The sequence below is a fragment of the Eptatretus burgeri genome, chromosome 12 (genome assembly GCF_056783735.1).
Source record: "Eptatretus burgeri isolate ZD-2024b chromosome 12, Ebu_testis_v1, whole genome shotgun sequence".
Taxonomy (NCBI): domain Eukaryota; kingdom Metazoa; phylum Chordata; class Myxini; order Myxiniformes; family Myxinidae; genus Eptatretus; species Eptatretus burgeri.
In genome coordinates, this window is record NC_140972.1 from 34,894,372 (window position 1) to 34,914,721 (window position 20,350).

General features: G+C 45.0%; 1 protein-coding gene across 7 annotated transcripts in view; it reads left to right on the forward strand.

Annotated features, from left to right (window-relative positions):
- Positions 1–20,350, forward strand: part of LRRK1 (leucine rich repeat kinase 1) — a 142,213-nt gene that overhangs the window by 88,073 nt on the left and 33,790 nt on the right. For all 7 annotated transcript variants that reach the window (XM_085850106.1, XM_085850104.1, XM_085850103.1 and 4 more), the window contains 9 exons: positions 5,836–5,962; positions 7,143–7,261; positions 12,575–12,816; positions 17,864–18,031; positions 18,193–18,365; positions 18,611–18,731; positions 18,955–19,117; positions 19,363–19,636; positions 19,745–19,922. In XM_085850106.1, coding sequence (XP_085706232.1) covers positions 5,836–5,962; positions 7,143–7,261; positions 12,575–12,816; positions 17,864–18,031; positions 18,193–18,365; positions 18,611–18,731; positions 18,955–19,117; positions 19,363–19,636; positions 19,745–19,922 — 1,565 coding nt within the window. The remainder of the gene's footprint in view (positions 1–5,835; positions 5,963–7,142; positions 7,262–12,574; positions 12,817–17,863; positions 18,032–18,192; positions 18,366–18,610; positions 18,732–18,954; positions 19,118–19,362; positions 19,637–19,744; positions 19,923–20,350) is intronic.

Genomic DNA, 20,350 nt, shown 5'->3' on the forward strand with positions numbered 1-20,350 from the left:
TCATTAATTGCGGCTAATTTGAAGGGTCGAAAAATTGCCAATCACAATGTGTCGAAAAAAAGCCAGAGAGTGTCCATTTTCAGTGACGTCATAATATTGTGAACTCACCTTGATCCGAACAGCAGCCTTACATAGAGAACGGTGCATTTTGAGCTCTGATTCAGCTACCGATTCCACTGTTATTAGCAACTCTGAAGGTTCTCAGTATGTTGAAACTGATCAGTGGGATTTTGATTAAACGGTTGGAGACAAAATTAATGATGGAAACTTTTGGGGGAATTGTGAAACCATCTCATTTTTAACCTTGTACGAGTGATTCAGAGTAAAAAGGCAGAAGTATTAGTGAAGATGAAAATGCTGTTCACATGTTCACTACAAATTTGTTGGTTTTGGTTTTCCGTTCAATTTGCAGTTTATAAGGGAGGGATTTTGTATTCTTTGATAAATCAGTTATACCACTCAAGCAGAAATACCTGTCTTCGCCCCATAGCCGACACCGCCCAGGCACACTTGGACACCATGGACAAAATGAGCAATGAATATTTTGCCCCACTATCGCAGGCTGACCAGCTATCTTGCATGTTCCAGCATCATCCCATTTCATACTTTCCCCAGACACCGTTTATGTCTGTGTCCCATCATCATATTCGTGAGGTGTCGATGTCCCACCCCGGTGGAGGAGGAAGTGGTGTGAGTGGGGTGTGGGGTGTGTGGTGGTGAGGATTGTGAGGGGGGATGGTGGAGGAGGGGTGTGAGATGGTGGTGGGTATTGTGGAGGTTTTGGTTGGTGGGGGGATTGTGGAAGGATGGTGGAGGAGGGGTGTGGTATGGTGGTGGGTATTATAGAGGTGATGGTTGGTGGGGTCATTGTGGAGGGATGGTGGAAGGTGGGTGTGAGATGGTGGCGGGTATTGTGGGGGATGGTGGAGGAGGGGTGTGAGATGGTGGTGGGTATTGTGGGGGTGATGGTTGGTGGGGCGGGGGTTGTGGAGGGTGGGTGTGAGATGGTGGTGGGTATTGTGGAGGTGATGGTTGGTGGAGGGATTGTGGAAGGAGGGTGGAGGGTGGGTGTGGTATGGTGGTGGGTATTGTGGGCGGGTGATGGTTGATGGGGGGTTGTGGAGGTGGGAGTGGTCGGGGGTAAGTGGGGGACCCTGAAATTTTTAGCTTCCTTGATCAAATCCTCAAGGAGGAATAGATGACACATACATACTGTACAGTGTACATACTTTCTCTCCACTATAAATAGATGGTAGATGGTGGTAAATAGATGTAAAAAAATTTTTTAACAAAGCCCTGTAAAATGTTCCAAGCACAAAAGTGAACATTTTGTTGGCCCAATCCTCAGTTATTTTGGACAACCCTCATCACATTTCTGGTTACTCAAGGATCTTTCGGTCATTGCTGTAGCATGACACCATCTCGGTTTGTATTACTATACAACCACCAAGAATGCATCGACTCAGCATATTTGTGGAAATTCGAAAATTATTTGCCATTTGAATTCAATCATACTGCGATGTAACCTGTTGACAATACAGATATTGTGGTCAACTTCCTGGTGCGACGTCATGCCTCATGGTGAAGAAAAAGAAGATTTTGATTTAAAATCGAAAAATAGCACACTTTATAAATCGGAAATCAGAAAAAAGACCCATCATATCTATTTTGTAGGGTATCAAGGGATATATGAGCGTCAAGGTGGTCTGAGCATTTGGGTTCCCGAAGGAAATGGAAATTTCTTCCGAATACAAGATAACCTGCTCTCCATCCAAAAATTCCAGCCTGGTGTTGGCTTGGTGGTTAGGGTGGCCGGCTTGGGTTCTTTGGGTCCTGAGTTTGAGCCCTGTTGGCTGCTGAATCAACACCAGGTGGGGTTGACTCAGCCTGTCATCCTTCTGAGGTTGGTGAAATGAGTACCGGTGTAATGGTAAAGGAGCACAGCATCACAGTCGCGCTTCCAAGAAATAGGTCAGGTCAGGTATGGGAGCATGTGCCAGAACAGCGCGTCGCTGCGTCCACTTTCCGCCGGTACTCCAGGGGCCTCCGTCTGGCCATCCCCCAGGCAGATGCCAGGCCCATCCCCATCTCCTTGAGATGATGGTCAACCTGCTGTAACCATGAGGCACGTGGTCGGCCCACTGGCCTCCTCCACTCATGAGACTCCCTCGCTGAGAGAATCTGGTGAGCAGGATCAGCGTCAGGAAAACGAGCCACATGTCCATACAGCCGCAGCTGACGCTCACGGACTATGCAGGTAACAAATCTCATCCGAGTCTCTCTCAGCAACCGCTCGTTGGACACAAAATCCGACCAGCGATAGCCAAGGATTCTCCGAAGAGACCTGGTACCAAAGGAATTAAGTCTCCGTCTCAGATCCTTGGTCAAAGTCCAAGTCTCGCACCCATAGAGCAAGACTGGAAGTACCAAGGACCTGAAGACTCGGACTTTCGTCCTCCCGCACAGGTACCGGCAGCGCCACACCCCATGATCCAGTGAATCCATGACTCCCCAGGCCCGACCCAGACGTCTATTGACCTCCGGCTCACAACCTGCGGAGACATGAATATCACTGCCAAGGTAAGTGAATCTATCCACGACCTCAACATCCTCACCACAAACAGACACAGACAGGACAGCAGCATCCAAGATGTCACCGAAAGCCTGTATCTTTGTTTTGACCCAAGAAATCCGTAATCCCAACGGCTCCGACTCCTCATTCAGCACCTCGAGGGCCCCCAAGAGGATGTCTAAAGTCTCCGCAAAGATGACTGCATCATCTGCAAAATCAAGGTCTGAGATCTTGACATTGCCAAACGATGCACCGCAACTTGATCTCTCCGACATCCTCCCAAAAATCCAGTCCATACAAGTGCTGAAAAGTGTGGGGGCAAGTACACATCCCTGACGAACTCCAGTAACAACTGGAAATAAGTCAGAGGCGGTACCACCACACTTCACAGCACTCTCAGTACCAGAGTAGAGTTCAGACATCAGATCGATCAGTTTCGGTGGCACCCCACGAAGACCAAGAATCCTCCAGAGGACATCCCGATTCACTGAATCGAACGCTTTACAGAGCTCAACATAGGCTGCAAGCAGCCCCTGCCGAAACTCTCGTCTGCGTTCGGTGAGGACACGAAGTGCAAGGATACGGTCAATCGTTGACCTCTTTGGTGTAAAGCCTGACTGCTCTGGACGCTGGTGCTCAAGCAGATGGTGGCGAACCCTATCAAGAATTATCCGAGCAAAGACCTTGCCCGGCACTGAGAGCAGCGTCACCCCTCGGTAGTTGTTGCAGTCTTGGCGATCACCCTTCCCTTTCCAGAGAGGGACAACAAGGCCCCTCTTCCAGTCAGTTGGGATGATGCCTGTGTTCCAGGCAGAGCACAAAACTGCATGCAACGACACGAGTGCAGCATTTCCACCAGCCTTGAGAAGTTCGGCATGGATGCCACAGATCCCTGGAGCTTTGCCCCGTTTCAACTGGTTCACCGCAGCCCGTGTTTCCACAAGCGATGGTGGACCACAGTTGATTCGAGGGTCAGCAACAGGGATTGTAACACCCTTGACGTCCAACTCGACAGCTGGGGGATCAGCCTGGTACAACCGCTCGAAGTAACCGGCCCAGCGGGCCTTCACTTCAGACTCCTCTGTCAAGAGCCTACCACTCTCTGCTCAAACTGCAGTGCTCCGAGGGATGGGCTTGGATGAACGTAATGCGCGAATTCCCCTGTAAGCGGGACGAGAATCACCTGTCCACAGGTGATGCTCTACCCCCTCACAGATTCCTCGCACATAGGCCTCCTTGTCCACCCTCAGTGCACGTACAGTTTTACGTCTCAGCTCCCTGAACAGCTCAGCTCTGCCATTCAGCCTGGCCCTGCGACTCTGGTCAATGGTATCCAGTGTCCCTTGAGAGACAAAATTCTTCTTTGCCCTGCGGTGAACTCCAAGGCATCCACCGGCAACATCAAGGACGGTGGTCTTGAAGGTGTTCCACAACTCTTCAGGACCCCCAAAGCACCCAGACCCCCAAGTGTCCACTCAGCCTGTTCGCAAACTCCTCAGCTACTCTCTCATCCCTGAGCTTGGCAACATCCAGCCTAGGCTGGGATGGTACCATTCTCCAGGATTTAAGGTGCAGCTTTAGAGTTGCTACAACAAGCCTGTGGTCAGTATTGAGGAACTGAGCACTCCGGTAGACCCTGCAGTTCTGGATCATCCTCCAGCGACCGTCAATGAGGACATGGTCAATCTCCTTTGCCACACCGCCAGCGTTGGAATACCAAGTCCAGCGATGAGCTTGCGGGCGCTGAAACCATGAACCAGCCACCCTAAGTCCATGACTTCTTGCAAAGTCAAGGAACTTAGTGCTATTCTGGTTCATAGTTCCTGACCCATGGGGACCAACACACACCTCATAACCATCCCTATCAGTTCCAGTCGATGCATTGAAATCCCCCAAGACTAGAAGTGTATCTCGTCTGGGGCACTGATCAACCACAGACTCGAGTGTGGCGTAGAATGCATCCTTCACGGTGAGATCACTCGCCTCAGTCGGAGCATAAACAGAGACCAGGGAAATGACACCTAAGGAGTGACGAATCCTTAATCTCATAATACGCTCGTTGACCGGTGTTACCTCAATTATCATTGGGGTCAGCTTATTGGACACAGCTACAGCAACTCCTTGGGTATGGTAACCATCAGAGCGACCAGACCAATAGTAGGTGTAACCACCCACCATTATCTCGCCGCAATCCGGTCTCCGAACCTCAGAGAGAGCTGCAACCCCGATGTCCAAACGCTTGAGCTCAGATGATAACAGAGACAGGTGATCATCCTCTCTTAGGGATAGGACATTCCAGGCACCCACCCGAAGGGACCGCCTCAGGTTAACCCAAGGAGACCGCCGTCTGGTGGACGACACCTCAGCACCACTCCGACACACTCTCCCGCAATCTGACCCAGGGATGTTACCCCGTGGTTTCCCTCCTATCAAAGATTGGGGGTCCCGAAGGCTTTGCCCCAATCCCATCATCCGGTGAGCTGCCCTGCGAAGGGAAGCTGCACAGGAGGTACTCCCACGGAGTGGGTTTTCAGATTTTTTTGCGTTTTTGCGTTTTGCGGAATGAAGCGTTTTACGGTGGCTGGAGTGCAAATCCTGCCACCAACCTCCTAATAAGAAGTAACCCAACTGCAGGAGGACGTCCGCAGACACAGTTGGGCACTAGATATGGATGGCCGTTGGCTCACAAGGAGCTCCTCCGCCCTTTGACAGGTTTTGTTTTTAATCCTGCTGGGTGTCCATATCCAAACACCCTCCTCACCAGAAAACCTGGTGGGGGAGACGGTTTAGTCGCCGACAACCCGACCATGGAACAGGTTAGTACAGGTTTACATGGTACCTGTAGCAGGTCACAGATCGAACCTGACCTGACGAAGAAATAGAAATGATAGTTACCCGGCAACCAAGCTGCCATACGCAAGAACAGAACAGATCCATAACTTCGTTAGTATAATCATCCTTGTTGGTCTTACCTAAGATATGGTCTTACTTTCAAACCATGCAGTTTTAATACAAGTTTTATTAGACTCCAACCTTTTGGTGTTACAATCTTTTTTTTGTGGAACAAATTATTGCAGCGAGCCAATTGCAGAAATCCTTGTATTTGCATTCGTTTGCTGCTGTTGGGTTTTGTGTACTGATTTATTGCATCATTCGTTGGCAAATTGGTCACGAAAAGGATGATGATAAACTCTGCAAGTGCAAAATTACTGAACAATATTCAAGGTTGATGTCGCTTCTTCCGACGATTAACTCTCCGGCAGGACCCCTGGAGTTTCCTCGGTTTTTAGAGAAGTCTTTGGAAGTACTGAACCTGACAGAGAATGCACTTGAGTTCCTGCCAGCATCCCTGTGCAACCTCCTCAAACTGCGTGAACTCTTTTTGAGCAGGTGCGTGCTCATGTTTTTGTAATTCCAACCTGGCTCATGATTCACTTCAACATTGCACCTGCAAAAGTTTTCACACCAAATCAAGGATTGTGATAGCACTGGCTATCAGCAAAAATCACCTGTCTCTGAAGTTTTTGTTATAACTCTCCACTTTGTTAACAAGTTCAGGTTTTATGTTCATATTTTGATCCGCATTAAGTATTGGCAAGAAATTGCAAAATTGATAATGATGGAGTAGTACTCAGCTGATTGTACAAAGTGGTAAAAGGGTGATTATGACATGTTTGTCGATGTGATATGTCTGCCTAACTACTTGTAAATACGAACCACTTCAGTTAGTTTTTTTTATTATTATTATTGTTATTTGTATGCAACCTGTGGCTGCTTGGCTGCTTCATTGTCTGGGGGTGCAGCTGTGTCACTCATGCAGTGCTCCCTGTTTCCAGTAAGCTAGTACTCATTTTGCTGACCTCAGAAGGATGACAGGCTCAATCAATCTGCCTAATGTTAATTCAATGGTGAAACAGTGGCTTAAATGCACGCAAGACCCTAAGATTTTAAGCCTGCCGCTTTAGCTGTTAAGCCAACACCATGCTACTTCAGTTAGTGAAGTGTAAGGAAGACTCAACAGTAACTGGTAAAAACATGTACATAACTGCATTTTGCTTCACATTATGGTGTGATTCACGAAACATTATGGTGCATTAATGTCACGTGATACATCACTTCATGCAGTGATGTCTTTTGGGAGGTTGGGGCATGGGAAGCACAAAGCATACAACAAATGGCACGCAAATCTTCGATTCAAATGATGTTACCCAAGCAGTGATTTTAAATACCACTTGCATTTATTGAAACAAAAAGGTTCTCATTCAGTCCACCTTTAATGTTTATGGAGGAGCTTGTTTTTGACAATACGTGCAGTCGATGAAGGATGCATCAATGTACTTTTACATTTACAAGGATCTCAGAATTTAATGGACAAATTAACACCACATAGATGATTTATACCTGGGATTCCAGCATCATTAGTAAAGTACTCAGATGGCAGAATAAAAACATTGATGAGAGTTTTTGCAACTTGTGACTATTAGTTGTAAAATATATCCCTTATGCGACTTGCATTTTTTTCATTTCCTTTGCCTTTGTTACCTTACTGATCTGTTTGTTGCTCCAACAGGAATCCAAATCTTCATGAACTGCCTTTAGGACTGGGTACTTTGAAGCACCTTTGGTCACTTGATCTGAGCGATCTGGAGGTGCAAAATGTCCCTCAGGATCTTCTCAATGCCTCATGTGGTATTTATTGTTATACACTTTAATTGTACAATGTTTTAAAATTGGAGAAGAGCCATTTACAAATGCACTTGTGGTTCTGTGTTCCTATATTCTTGGTAGGGACAAAACCAGAGCTTTTTCTCGGGTTATTGTGGGTGGGTGTGGGAGGAGTGCAGGTGTTCCAAGTTGCATTTCAAACATTAGAAATCATTATTAATTTAAGGGAGTATGAGGCAGAACAGTTGTATTTGTAGAATTTGCACTCTGTATTATGACTGATGGAGAGGCTGGGGCTCTCCTCCCCCAACCCCCCCCCCCCTTATCTTGGCACTCCTGATGCTTAATAATGTTTGAATTATTTAACGATTGTGTTGGACCTTTGTTAATATGCTGCTTTTCCCAATTCAGCATTTCATAGAAAATAACCGTCTTCTCTGCAGAGTAAAATAGCAATATTAGAAGTCTATCAAAGCATTCTTTCAACATAGAAGCAAAATAAAATGGAGATGCGGCGGAAAAAAACATGCAGACAAAAGGTCGTGACAGTAGAAACAGTATGTGATTTTAAAATTGAGTTGGATAGGTATCTAAAAGTAGTGGGGATAGGTGAGTACTTAAATATTGGCACGATTTTGTGGGGTTGATGGGTTCATTGTTTCCTCCTGCCTCTAAGTTCCTTCTATATCCTTGCGTATCTGCTGCTCATTTATCTTTAAGTGATGATGTGACACCAACAATGTGCTCTCACAGCACTTTCCCATTCAAATCTTCCGTGACATCAGTAGTTTAAACCAAATGGAAAACTGTTGGGGTTCTGCATATTTTCATCTTGGATATGCAGCAAAATCAGGCAGTCAGATCATCGCTGAGTCATGTGATCCTTCACTGAAACCATGTGTGGCCTGTTTGCATGAGAACTCTTTTCATTTAAAAAAACAACCAATAGGCAGTGTCCGGGTACTTCGAAATATTGACTTTGGAGATCCTAATTGACTTAATCAGGAAGTCGATGATTTCCCTGTGTGTGGGTCATTCCTTTTCGGCACTTGATAGACCTTGATATCCGTCCACATCAATATTCCCCAGCCAATGGAATCAAAACACACAGTCCTAACCAAATGCACCCATTTATTATTTTGTTAAGACTCACAAAAAAGAAACAAAATGTCATTAGAAATCAGAAAGATCCCATCAAGGTAACAGCACAGTCAATCCAATAATCAATTAATATAGTCACACACTGCATTACTGGCACTCAGCCCCACAGTAGATTCATAAAATGTCTTTCTAAGCCAAAATGATAAATTCCCTTAACCTCATTAACCCCTTTATATTCAAATCCGGATGACTCCCCACATTCAACAGAAAGACAGCGTGGCACAGCAAAAGATACGGGAGGTATCTCACCTCGCTGCTCGGTTTTCTTTTGTTTTTATCTTGCCAAAACGAAGTTTTTGCAAGATATGTTAGTCAGCTTGTATGTTTTTTTTGTTTGTTTGTTTGTTTGTTTGTTTGTTTGTCTGTAATCACGTATAAAAAATTCTGCAGAGCACACTTATCATCGGAAATATTTGTAACTTCGCATATCAGAGGCCTATAGAGGTCCCTTTCAGCGCAAAAAATTTTGAAGGTCAAGGTCAAAGCTCAAGGTCACTTTGGCGCAAATTAGGGGAGTCGACGAAACCCTTATTTTTTGAGTAATTATGATCGGATCGTCTTCAAACTTCATGGGAATATAGTTCATGGTCTGGCGCTCAGCTGATTAATTTTTGGTGGTGATCGGCCTTGACCTTCATGGTTAGCGCCTGAGGTCAAACATATTTGACCCCAAGGTCAAATTTTCAAGTTTTAGGAACCATATCGAGTAGTACCTCAAATTGTACACCTCGATGAGTGCTTTCTAGATATGTCAAGCTTGAGACATTATGACGTCATTTGGTGACGTTATGAGGCAAACGCATATTTTTCATGGTTACTCTGTAGAACGATTCTCATCGGAATCTCTCGTCGGCAGATATTCCTCAAGGAGTCGCTCCTGGTGGATAGCAGCTCTGTTCACCTCAGTGTGACCTTAAAGAAGTCACACGTGGTCACCTTTTGGCAAGATACGCGTCACCCTGCGGGTGACATTGGTTTATTTAAATTTTAATCCAGTCCTGTAGTTGCCGAGCACATGTGAACGTAGCCCACAAAGGTGGAAGATCCTGGTGTAGTGGTGCCATATGAAGTGTGGCAAACTTCCAGAATGCAAAGGAGTCGATGGATTCTGGTGAGCGGGATTGCGATGGATTGGAGATTGATCTCTGTTACCCAGATAGCATCTCTTCTGCTTTTTCATAAATGCCAAGGTGAGCCAATGAAAAAAGCCAAGAATTCACAATATTTCAGAAAAGCGATGATAATAGAAAACCTATACGCCAAGTAAACCTATAGAAAACCAAGACGCCAAGGTGAACAACGAATAGCCAAGATCTTGTGAAAAAAGCCAAGGAGTGGTCACACTGGAACATGCATTCTGATGCATGCCTGGATGCTTAGCATGCTAAATGCCAGATGTCCAGGCCACACAAGGCAGGAAATGATTACCCAGCCTCTCTGGTGCACCATGCTCAAAATACCATGTTGTTTTTGCATGCGGAAGACTTTTGTCATTCTCCCTTCTCTCTCCCTCTCGCCAAAATGCCGTCCTGTCATTGCTTCAATTCCCACCATAGCTCTCAGTCCCTGTCTCTTACCAGAATGACGTCCTCTTGATGCTTCATTTCCTGCCCAAACTCTCCGTAAATGTCACTTCCTTCTTTGTCAGAATCCTCACGAGATCACTTCTCCCAGAAAGAGCCGATATTCTCCTCCATCTCAGTGGATCCAAACTGCCTTCCCTGAAGATGATCTCCCGAACATCCAACACAACAGAAGACAAGACAAGAAACGTAATTGATCCATCTTAGCAATCATGTCAAACTCTGCCCCAATTATGTAAGGCGAACTCTCCCCATCCAGGAGTGGAACACTGCATCCTTCCTTCTTCATACCCTTCATCCCTGGCTGACGTCAATTCCAAGGTCCAGAGTTCCAGGTTGAAAACAGTTTCGATATCCAGTTTTTCACTTATGAAGTGACAATCCTGTTTTCGGTAATCATATTTATCCAATCAGGAAACAATTCCCACAGCTTGGCATTTTAACATTACACAGTTATCCATTGCAAAACAGCTGCAAGGCAACTAAAATAAACGTTCTGACTACAATTGACCTGATGCTAATGAGATCACGAAAACCACAAAGTGGGTGTGAGTGCAACCATAACATAATTTCTTCCTTACTTGTCCACCATATTACCAAAGCAAATGGTAAACTGAATCTACATGTACCACGCCCTGTTTTTTTTATTTTCCCTGGTTAAAGACTCCATACTAGGCCCATCATGACCTGATTATCGACTCGGGTCATGTCATAATCATTTAGGTAGGCTAGTTGGTAGCTTCAGTGCTTCCACTTCTCTCCCCTCAAATAGAACCGTGTTGGTTCCAATCTTCAAGCACAATTGGTCAAAACCTAACTAGCAGCTGTTTTGAGCGAGAAAGTCCAGCCCAATAAAGTACGGGTCACGTAGTTTGCCACCCACACTTTCATATTATAGTCCATCTCAGTCAAACTTAATCTAATGACTCTTTTTACTGGTATTGGCACAGTTTCCCCATTGGGCAATTTCAAATGGTACTCTGACCGGGTGGCTAGTGGTTTCCTTCTATTTTTCTATGTCTCAGCAAGTCCAGATTTACAACGATCACATTAGCACCCCATATTCACAATTGCTTGAATATGTTTCCACTTCATTGTACACTATACAGTCACATTTTGTAATTTCCCACCACTTCTACTAAAACTGAGTACAACAACTGCAGCTCCTCTGTCACCCGCAGTTGACTGTCACCCCGCATGGCTGGTTACTTGCAGTTTCCCAACCGAATAGGTTTGAACTGTCTTGGGATATTTGGTATCCTTCCTGGGGTATGGCTTTGCCCCCCCTCCCCCTTTGGGCAGGCTCCTGCAGAGATCTCAGTTGCCTCCCAGGTTGGACCCTTTGCTTCTTCTGACCCTCACTCCCACCCATACTGCCCACCATGCTGACTGTATGTGGCCCCGTCTCCCACGTTGCCAGGATGTGGTTTGCCCATTCCCATAAGTTTGCACCTGGTGAATTTGCAGCCTTTGCTTACTGGGAGCCTGCTGTTCATTCATGATGGCTAATTCCAAAGCAATCTTTGCCACATGATACAGACCCTGTGGCCGCTACAGGTGAATCTGAGATTACAATTCCCCATCTATGACTGTTATAAAGTGATCTTGACAGGTGGATGACAGGGATGTGTGCTGTCACAAATGCTATTGAATGGCTTTGCCATTCAGTGCTCTCTCAGCAAATGTGCAGTGCTCTCAGAAAAACATCATTGGGCCTGAGATGGAATAGACCGAGGCACCCAGAGGACCTTGATTTTGCAGATGATATTGCTCTCATTTCCACAAAAGCAAATGACATGCAATAGAATACGGAGGCCACATCCAAGAAGGGGAATAGTATTGCACTGAAAAGCAATACAAAGACAACTAGAACAGCACTCGGCAAAGTGCATACCTCCACCAGGCTGAACAGTTTACGTTTTGTACCCCAATGATAGGCTGGATCTGCATCCGGACCTGAACCGAAATCGAATCAGCTTATTGTCATCTAACCAACTCGTCCACTAAGTTTTTGTCATAATCCATCCATAACTTTTTGAAATATCATGCGAGATATTGAATTCTGTTTTTAGGTCCTATCTCTCAACGGTGAAGAATCAATGAAAAAAATTTTAGGATCCCGATTCATATCCGGATCTTCACCAAAATCTAATCAATTAGTCCCTGTCCACCAAGTTTCGTCCAAATCAAGTCATTTTGAGTAATTCACCCAGCACACTAATGCTTGGTGTAGGCTTTGGATCCTAGGATCCTCAGTTCAAATCCCCTCTTGGCTGTTGAATTATTACCAGGTGGGGCTAACTCTGCCTGTCATCCTCCTGAGGTTGGCAAAATGAGTGCCAGCATGCTGGTATCCTATGTTAGAATGGTGACCCATCCAGGATTGTGCCCAATAGCCAAGGAGACTGCTCTGCACAGAGTATTGTCCCAATGGAATGGATGGACCCAAGGCACCAACAAAAATCATATCGTTTTACCTGTTTCACAAAAGTGTCCAAAATCTATTTTACATTAATATAGTACTGTCTTTTATAATTTTGAATGTATTTTGTGTTGCTTACTCCCCCCCCCCCCCCCAATGACTCCACGACAGGTACAGCAGCTGTATTGGCATACCTCCGTGCCAAGCAGCGCCAGGCTGAACGTTGCTATTCCCTCAAACTCCTGGTTGTGGGCTCTCATCGACATGGAAAGACATCCCTACTGGGCGCTCTGCAGGGACGTCCTGTTGTAGGAGGCTCACCAAGCGAGGCCTCTGTCAGCAGCACTCCGGCTAGCCACATTGCACTTTCTTCGTGGGACTTGCAACGGCCAAGTGGCATCTGTGGTGAAAAGGTGAAAACAACAGCACTGGCAAGATTTTCCAGAAAGACCTCCCTTTCTTATCTCTACATCTCTACATCTCTACACCTCTACACCTCTCCACCTCTCCACCTCTCCACCTCTCCACCTCTCCACCTCTTCACCTCTTCACCTCTCCACCTCTCCATCTTTCTATCTCTATCTTTCTATCTCTATCTCTATCTTTCTATCTCTCCTTCTATATCTCTCTCTCTCTCTCTCTCTCTCTCTCTCTCTCTCTCTCTCTCTCTCTCTCTCTCTCTCTCTCTCTCTCTCTCTCTCTCTCTCTCTCTCTCTCTCTCTCTCTCTCTCTCTCTCTCTCTCTCTCTCTCTCTCTCTCTCTCTCTCTCTCTCTCTCTCTCTCTCTCTCTATTAGTCCAGCAGCATAGTCTGATATTTCAGATCAATTGTTCAAATTTGCATAAAAGCACCAAAATTGGTACACATGTAGAATAATGTATTCCGAACAATTCTAGATATGGAACCACCCAAGATTGCGCATTGGTCAGCCAAAGCTGATTACTCAAGGAGATGAGATTCTGTCCCACTTTTTTCTTATTTTTATATATTTTTATTGTTTTATATACAATGTCGAGGCTCATATAAGAACTAACTCACAGAATGTATAACAAAGGGAGCAGGAGACAAGAGTGGCGGGATAAGGAAACACAAAACAGTGGGGAACAGAGACATGAGATTTGTGGAAGGGAGAGGGATGGCGCAGGGTACACGGGGTATACAAGATGGACACAATCGCGACTTTCAGGAAGGAAAGCAGGAAATATGATGGTGGTGGGTTTGGGGTGGATTAACGGGGGTAGAAAAGCTCATGATTTTGGATGGGGGAAGATATGAGATGGTGGTGAACAGCTGTTTTGAATACCTGGAGGAAGATGTGGGATTGAAGAGAGCGTGGGAGTTTGTTCCAAAGGTTGGTAAAAAGAGGAATTAAAGAGTGAAGGTGAGCAATGATTCTTGATTTTGGTAGTTTCACCAGAAGGGGGGTTTTGGTGGACATTGAGCACCCTGTGGAAATTTGGGTGGAACAGATCACAGACAAGAGCAAGGGGGTGAGGCCAGAGAGGAGACTGTAGAAGACAGAAAGACCACCGACCTGCCTGCAGTGAGAGAGTGAGAGGCCCAAAGACTCAACCTCATCGTGGGAGATACCAATAATCCGAAATGCCCTGGTTTTCACAGCTTGAAGCCGAGAAAGGTGTGAGGGGGGTGCACCAGCCCAGAGGGGAGAGCAGTACTCCATCAGGCTGTGGATGAGAACTTTGCATTTGGTTAGGAGCTCAGGTGTGCCAAGTAAGGACTTTGTGTGCCAGAAGATGCCCAGTCGGTGACTGGCTTTGGAGGTCAGCTTGGAAATGTGGCTTTCCCAGGAAAGATTATGGCAGATAGTGAGACCCAGAAACTTGAATGAAAGGACTTCTTCAAGAGGATTGTTGAGAACGTAGATGGGGGGGGAGGGTTCCAGATGGTCATTTCGGAGAGACATAGTGAGAGTGTGAGATTTGTCAGGATTGAAAGACATGTTCCACATGTTGGACTCGCTTGTGATTTTATCCCAATCTGCAGAGAGGGAAGAAGCTGCTGCTTGCTGATCTGAGGGATGACAGATGGGATGACAAAGGGTGGAGTCATCAGCAAAGAGATAAAGAGGATTTTCCAGAGAGTCAGAGAGATCATTGATGAAAACCAGAAAAAGAACAGGACCCAGAACGCTGCCTTGAGGAACCCCAGCCTGGACAGGAAGAAAGGGTGAGAGAATTCCATTAAGGGCCACACGTTGACTGCGACAGGAGAGACAGTCTGCGAGCCATGAGTGGTAATTGCCTTGGATACCATAGAAAGAGAGTTTGGTGAGCAGGGCGGGGTGCCAGACGGTATCAAAAGCACGTGATATGTTTTGGGATATGGCTCTGATCTCATGTCTGGCATTTATGATCTCCATCCATTGATGGGAAAGCACAACCAGCATGTCCAGGGTAAAGTGACCTGGTCTGAATCCAAATGCATGATTGGAAATCAAGCCATTGGAGAAGAGGAAGGATTTGATGTCGGAAGCGATTATGGATTCCATGACCTTGCTGATGATTGGTCTGTAGTTGAAGGGATCTGTTTTTGCACCTTTTTTATGGAGAGTGATATTGTTTGCTGATTTTCAAGCAGATGGCAGATGACCTTCAGTGAACAGGAGGGTGAAAAGAACAGAGAGAGGGTAAGAGCAGCAGAGCAGGTTTTTAGGACATGAGGGCTGATGCCACCTGGACCGGTTGCAGAATCTAAGTCGAAGTTTGACAGCAAGCTGTCCACCTTGTCAGGAGAAAAGGACACAAAGTCCAGGAACAGCTGGGTGCAACTGGGTAAGGTGGATACAGAAAGCAATGGGTTTTGGACACAATATTTAGAAGGAAACATGGAGTTTAGGCATTCAGCCTCTTCACGGGCAGTCAGATGTGCAGTAATTTGATGGGATGGAGGGGGGAACATATACCAGAAACGGACTTGACTAGATGTCACCAGGATTTGGAGGAGGGAGACAGGTTTGAGAGTTCAAACTTGAGATTGAAAAGATGTTGTTTCCTCGCTCTCCTGAGGGTAGATACACACTTCCTCTGAGCTTTGTGGAAGGAAATGAGATTGCCCTCAGTTGGATGTGCCTTACAAGATGCAAAGGCAAGTTGTTTCAGGACAACTGCCTTGCCACAAGCTTCAATGTTCCATGGGTTGGAGGAAGGGTAGGACAATTGAAGATGAGATGGGAGAACTATTCATTGTTATTGTTTCGAGTCCACTGTAACAAAATCAAAAGTGTTCATTTCGGTGGCTACAACTATAAGATCATGCAAATCCCTTCATGCCGAGGATGGGTGGTTATTTTTGCAGAGGTTGTGTGTGTGTGTATGTGTGTGTGTGTGTGTGTGTGTGTGTGTGTGTGTGTGTGTGTGTGTGTGTGTGTGTGTGTGTGTGTGTGTGTGTGTGTGTGTGTGTGTGTGTGTGTGTGTGTGTGTGTGTGTGTGTGTGTGTGTGTGTGACTGCTGTTTCTCGACAACCACTGGTCCGATCTAATTGAAACTTGACAGGTATATTTCTGGGGCCCTGAGGATGTGCCTTTTCAAGGTTTGATATTAATCGGACAAGTGCTTCCCAAGTTATGGCCATTTATTTACCAAACCAATGACAAGACACGTTGTTGCGTGGGTGTGGCCGATGGGGAAGGGAAGCTCAGCCGCGTTCCCCATTACGGGTTACAACGTACGGACTTCCGGAGAGTGATGACTTCGTGTATTCTAATAATTTCTCGATTTCTTATGCGCATTTATAGATAAACACAATGCCGCAAGTTATGATCGTTTTCATGAGACGGTGCATAAATTTCGGTAACATCAGAGTGCTGCTGTACTCCGAACCAGGAAGTAATTTTTTTTTCTCTCTCTTCTCTTCTCTTTTTGTTTTTCCTTGCGATGACATTGCGAAAAGACAAAATACGTTGGCGCTAATTGAATAATTGGCCATTAAAACCTAAATTGTGAATCATCGTAACTGCGAATAATATGTGAACTTCCGCGCCACGCACGTGCGGGCACGCGAGAGCGAAGAAACGGCCTGTGTGGTTGTTGTTTGTTGCGCGTGGTTGGAATATTTATTTATTAATATATATATATATATATATATATATTTTTTTTTTTTTACAGGCACGTACTAGTTATATACAATGTCAAGACTCGTGGAGGAGCTCGGTGCTCATTCATCATCATTTTGCTGCAGTGACAGTAGATATAGGCTTAGCTTTTGATATACTACTAAGTTGCTGATAGCCAAATCTACGAGAGAATAAGTCATATATTTATTCATTTGTCTTGAAGTTCGTCTGTAAATGGGAATTACTGCAAACCATGGATCTAATTTTTCTCAGATAACTACAGGACAATGTCATGAAATTTCGTCCACATAAACAACTTCTCCGATGTTCTGTAAAACTTTCTCTTCCTTTCTGCAGCGAACTCCACATTGTGTTGTACAATACCCATTCCATTTATGGGCAGACAGCAGCTTTGTCACTTCCTGCTGATTTGATTATTATATGATGAATGGACTATGTCCTTCAACCCTGGAAAATCCCACTGTTTCATCCTGTCGCTCTGGAAGGATCATTAAACTAACCCACCTGTCTATTTCAATTGTCGGCCACTGGAAGAGGTTCAGTCTCTTGAACTTATCATACTTATTAACAATCATAATCTCTTCTGCGCCAACCATATATCAAAAGTGGCTTCCAAAGCCAACTGCAGACTGGCCATCTTCCTGATTTCAAAGCAATTCCTTTAAAAAAAAAATCAGCACTTGCAGCCAACATGGCCTTTGCCCATAGCCTCAGGAGTACTGCTCTCTACTAGGGGCTGGTGCCCCAGCATTACATCTGTCTCTCCTGGATTCTGTGGAATTTAAGCCTTCAATGTTATTTTCATTTCCCATGATGAAGCTGAAACACAAGGCCTGTTGCTTTCTCATCGCAGATAGGTCAGCATCTTCTTTTTATATTTAACTATGTCACTACAACGGTGACAACATGTATATTTTTTAGCCAGCTGTATATGAGTGGTGGAGGTGGTGATGGGAGTGGTGAAGGTCCATACTTTTGATAACACTGGTGCATTCATGACAGGTTGTTAACATATTTCTTGCTACGGACCATTCCTGTATAGGTCACCACTCCATCGCAGGTGTGTGTCACTTTTCATTTTTATTCCACACTGGTGTCTTTGTTAATAAATAGTCATTGAATGGACTCTGGCTAAAATGACTGATGGCGAATTAAATTGTTTGTTCTTGTGCAAAATGAGATGGATGTTGCATGGAAGAGGTTTAGTGAAGTTGTGGGTATTAGATTTGTAAGTTGCAAAATAAGATGCAGGACTGAGTAGCAGAACTCAGGATCTGTATTGGTCCTGCGGTGCCCAGGTAGGATGGCCTTTTTGTGCAACACATTTTGTAAAACTTTACAATATTTATTTCTCCCCAATTGACACAGCTACCAGACCTGGTACGAATGTCAGTCTGGGAGCTCGGGGGCCCTGCCTGCGCAATGCCTGCACATCAATGCTTCTTTACAAACAAAGCACTCTTTCTTGTCATCTGGAACCTGGTGTTGGGTGAAGAAGGGGTGGAAGCTCTGCAGAGCTGGCTGCTCAGTATTCAGGTAAATGGATGAAGGATTAGTTTGAGAATGACTGAACATGCAACTTGGAAGTCTGTCTGTGTTATGTGTTTTTTTTCCACAGGAAAGAGTAATGGTGATAACGGTGATTGAACACTTTCCATTGCCATGACTGATGTTTTGAGAATGTCTATTTTTCACAGGCTCGTGCTCCTAATGCTGCTGTGGTAATCGTTGGTACTCACCTGGATGCTCTGCCACAACGATTCCAGCAGGAGCGCATTGCCACCCTGCGTGCCCATATTCTCAGCCTCTGCCATATGCCTGGTGGAGGCCGCATGCCTGGTTATCCTAATATTGTTCACCAGCACCTTGCGTAAGTCATGTAGGACTACACATCTTATCTTTCAAGGTGTTCATTGCCATATTTATTGGATTATTCCTGGAAACAATATTTGAATGTCTAAGTGTGGTCTGTCGCACTGCTCTTTATTTTAATCTATGTATTGATTGGACACACAATCTACGATTTCATTCGAGTAAAAAGCAATGTCGCTTTAATTATATGATTATTCTCTTCCATTTTCCTCCTCATCTCGTCTCCGGACCCTACTATTTCAGTGAAGTGTCATCTCGAACGGGTACTGGTGTATATGATTTGAGGAAGCTCATATACCAAGTGGCCAGCACCATGAAGGATGTGGGAAACCCAATTCCAACTGAGCGCCTTGTCGGTCGACTGGTGAGCTTAGCTGTTGACATCGAAAAAGCCACTGAGCATCGACTGGTCAAGGCCATTGCAGAAATTCCACCTCTTCTTCAGTTTATATTTCGTTTTACAAATTTTATTTTATGAACTTTAAATAACTTTTTTGTGATTTTTTTTATTTTTATTGACTGCGCTACCACCTTGATTTGTGCCTACGGTACACCAGAGTTGCATGCTATTCCTGCTGCTGTTCAAGGTTCCACAAAGCTTCCTGTTGCTGCACAAGGCAGTCCAAGCAGAGAAGGAGCGACGTAGACAGTCTCACCTTGTGCAGTACCTTACCGAAACCGAGTTCAAGGCCCTGGCTACACAACATATGGAAGGAGGATTGGTAAACTCAGAAGATGAAATGCAACAGGGTGTGTCAACAGTGCATGTTATGCAAATGTGGATCTTGCTTTTCTCATTGTGAAAAAACATCATGCGTTTTTGTTATCTCATAAGTACAACTTTTCTAAAATTTAATTTTCCAAAGCACAATCAACATCTGACATGAACAGCTTCCCTATCATCTTTTTCTCAGCAATCATCAGCTTTTTAGTGTCATATTAGCTTAATCATTTTCTCAATCCCAACTTTTCTCACCCTAATCCTACCCTTGAAGCTGTGACATTTTTAGTCGAAGTGGGATGCATACTGCACTTTCCTGATGCCAGCCGAGGCCTTCGAAGCCTTTATTTTTTGGATGCAGCCTGGCTCTGGTCCTGTCTGCAGTGTGTGTTCAGCCCAACAGTACATGCTAAGGCCCAGGAAAGCTGCCTCTCTGAGCACCAACTTTGGGCCTTTCTCCAAAAGAACCAGTTACCTGAAGATGGACGCCAGCCTTGGCTCCAGCTTTTAGCACGGTTTGAAATTGCTTTGCCACTGCAGGATGGAAGGTGAGTGAGAAGAAAACTGAGTTTTCCTTTTGTGGTTGAGTCCTCCTTTTCTTGGAAGTAGAATGGTGAATGTGCTTTATCTCTTCCTGTATCAAATTCTCTCTTCAGATACCTGCTTCCTCATCTACTGCCAGAAAAACCAAGCTCAACATTGAGCCCTGAACCAACGTCCCCGACACGTGCGCATACCCTGCTGCGACATGTACAGATGTCTTTTGTTCCCATGGGCTTTTGGCAACGTCTTATTGCTCGGCTGCTGATCAGCCTATCATCAATGGAACGCACAGTATGTTGTGGGAGCCAATCATATAAGCTGATATGTCTCCACCGATGCACTTATTTTAAAACAATATTTCAATTGGAAATTGTTGAACTGTTTCACCCATGTTTAAATCACTTTTGAGATGGTTTATTTATTATTTATTTATTTCCCACAATGTCTCAGGCTCATGGAGGAGCTTGTACATGCTCATCACATGCTCAGCACATGCAAGACAAGGATATGAGGAAACATCATTTTCCACGACTGCTTCTTTATTGGCCGCAGTTATTCCCACGTACTTGTGGGGTTGGCGGGGGGAGGTTTTTGGCCCGTCTTTCATAAATCTGTTGGCCAAACCTGGAATTTAGATGGATGTTAGGAATTTTGAAATTATTCAGGGTACTGTGCTGGAAATAGCTCACCTACTCTTCACAAAGGACACCGTGAGATCT